General features: G+C 49.5%; 1 protein-coding gene across 1 annotated transcript; it reads right to left on the bottom strand.

Moving 5' to 3' along the window:
- Positions 1-249: 249 nt before the first annotated feature.
- On the bottom strand, positions 250-1329 carry SARC_14572 (hypothetical protein; the record flags this gene model as incomplete). The annotated part of the gene is made up of 1 exon (XM_014291295.1): positions 250-1329. A coding segment is annotated over one exon (1080 nt), but the record flags the coding sequence as incomplete, so codon positions are not given.
- Between the last annotated feature and the right edge of the window lie 94 nt (positions 1330-1423).

Raw genomic sequence — 1423 nt, 5'->3', positions numbered from 1 at the left:
ATGCATTTTATATGAATACACACACCAGGGTCATAAAAATGAGAATAGTCACACACGCACACACATACAAGGATATACACACCATATTTATACATATAAATATAAATAGTGAATGCATGTGCGAGTGTAAATGTGCTCATTTTTATTAAACCTAATGTACACACACACACACACACACACACACATATATATATATATATATACATATACATACATACATACACACACACACACATAGCAACATCTTACCTTCGTCGTCCCGTATTCCTCCCCACCCTCATTTACATCCCCATCCCCTTCCATATCCGTCTCCAAGTCTGTGTCTGAGGATGTCTCTGAATCCGGTTCGCAGTCCGTGCCGCTCAACCCCTGTATTATACATGCCCACAGGCCCTTATCCTTCCTACCAGCTGTCTGTGTACTACTACTTCCACACGCCTTATCCTCACCCCCTATCACCCCTCTCTCACCTCCCTCCAACCGGTCCCTTTTTCGTCTCCGTCTCATTCCCCCGGTGTCACGGTTCCCCTTACCCCGATAGGTAGGACCGTCTTTGTCCTGAGTTTCGTTCTGGTGTCGCATCTGCATACATGCTCGTATCTGGTCCAAAGCTGCCTCTGTGCTCACGCTCACCAGACAGCTATCCCCCACGTTCTTACCCACGCCCACACTCCCACCCACACCCACACTCTTGTCAGTGGTCGTCTCAGCCCCATTCCTACCTACACTGCCATCTGGACAGCGTTTGTTAGGCATTCTGAAGGTCAGGTGTCTCGGGCTGTTTCTCTCTGTGGCACTTTGTGCCCGTACACGAACGGTGCCCACGACCTTTGTATCGCTGAAGTCCTCGTACATCTCCTCTGCCGAGTATGTGTGTGTGGTGGGCGTGTGCGTGTCTCCTGTTTGGAGCCTTTGTACGCTATTGCCTGTGCCTGATGCGTTTCCTGCACCCCCTCCGTCTGTACTGACTGTCACGTCCTGGTTCATACTCACACGCGCCCGGACACCCCCACTGCCGCTCGATAGCCGTCCACTTTCAAGGGACATCCCCCTCTTGCGACCAAGGCTTGCGGGCGTCAGGCCACTACTCCCACTCGATAGTATTCCAGTCTTCAATGCACCTCGACTACCCTCGTTACTACCACACGCGTCACTCTCAGCCTGAGTACGTTCTGGGGTCAGTGCAGGTACTTGCGTAGCTGTACTGTCATTGGTTGTACTCGATACGCTCGATCTATTTTTGGAATCAACACCTATATTTTTAGAACTTTCTTCCAATGAAATCGAATTAGCCAGAGGCGGCGGGTCATCCCTACATTCGCTCACCCTGCCGGTTACCGAACAAAAAAAAGAGAGTATCTGAGAAGAATGTACGTATAAGTTTCAAAACTAGTTTATTAGCTGTAGAAGTGGGCGTAATAGA

This window comes from Sphaeroforma arctica (genome assembly GCF_001186125.1).
Source record: "Sphaeroforma arctica JP610 unplaced genomic scaffold supercont1.4801, whole genome shotgun sequence".
Taxonomy (NCBI): Eukaryota; class Ichthyosporea; order Ichthyophonida; genus Sphaeroforma; species Sphaeroforma arctica.
This window is presented reverse-complemented; position numbering and strand designations above follow the sequence as displayed.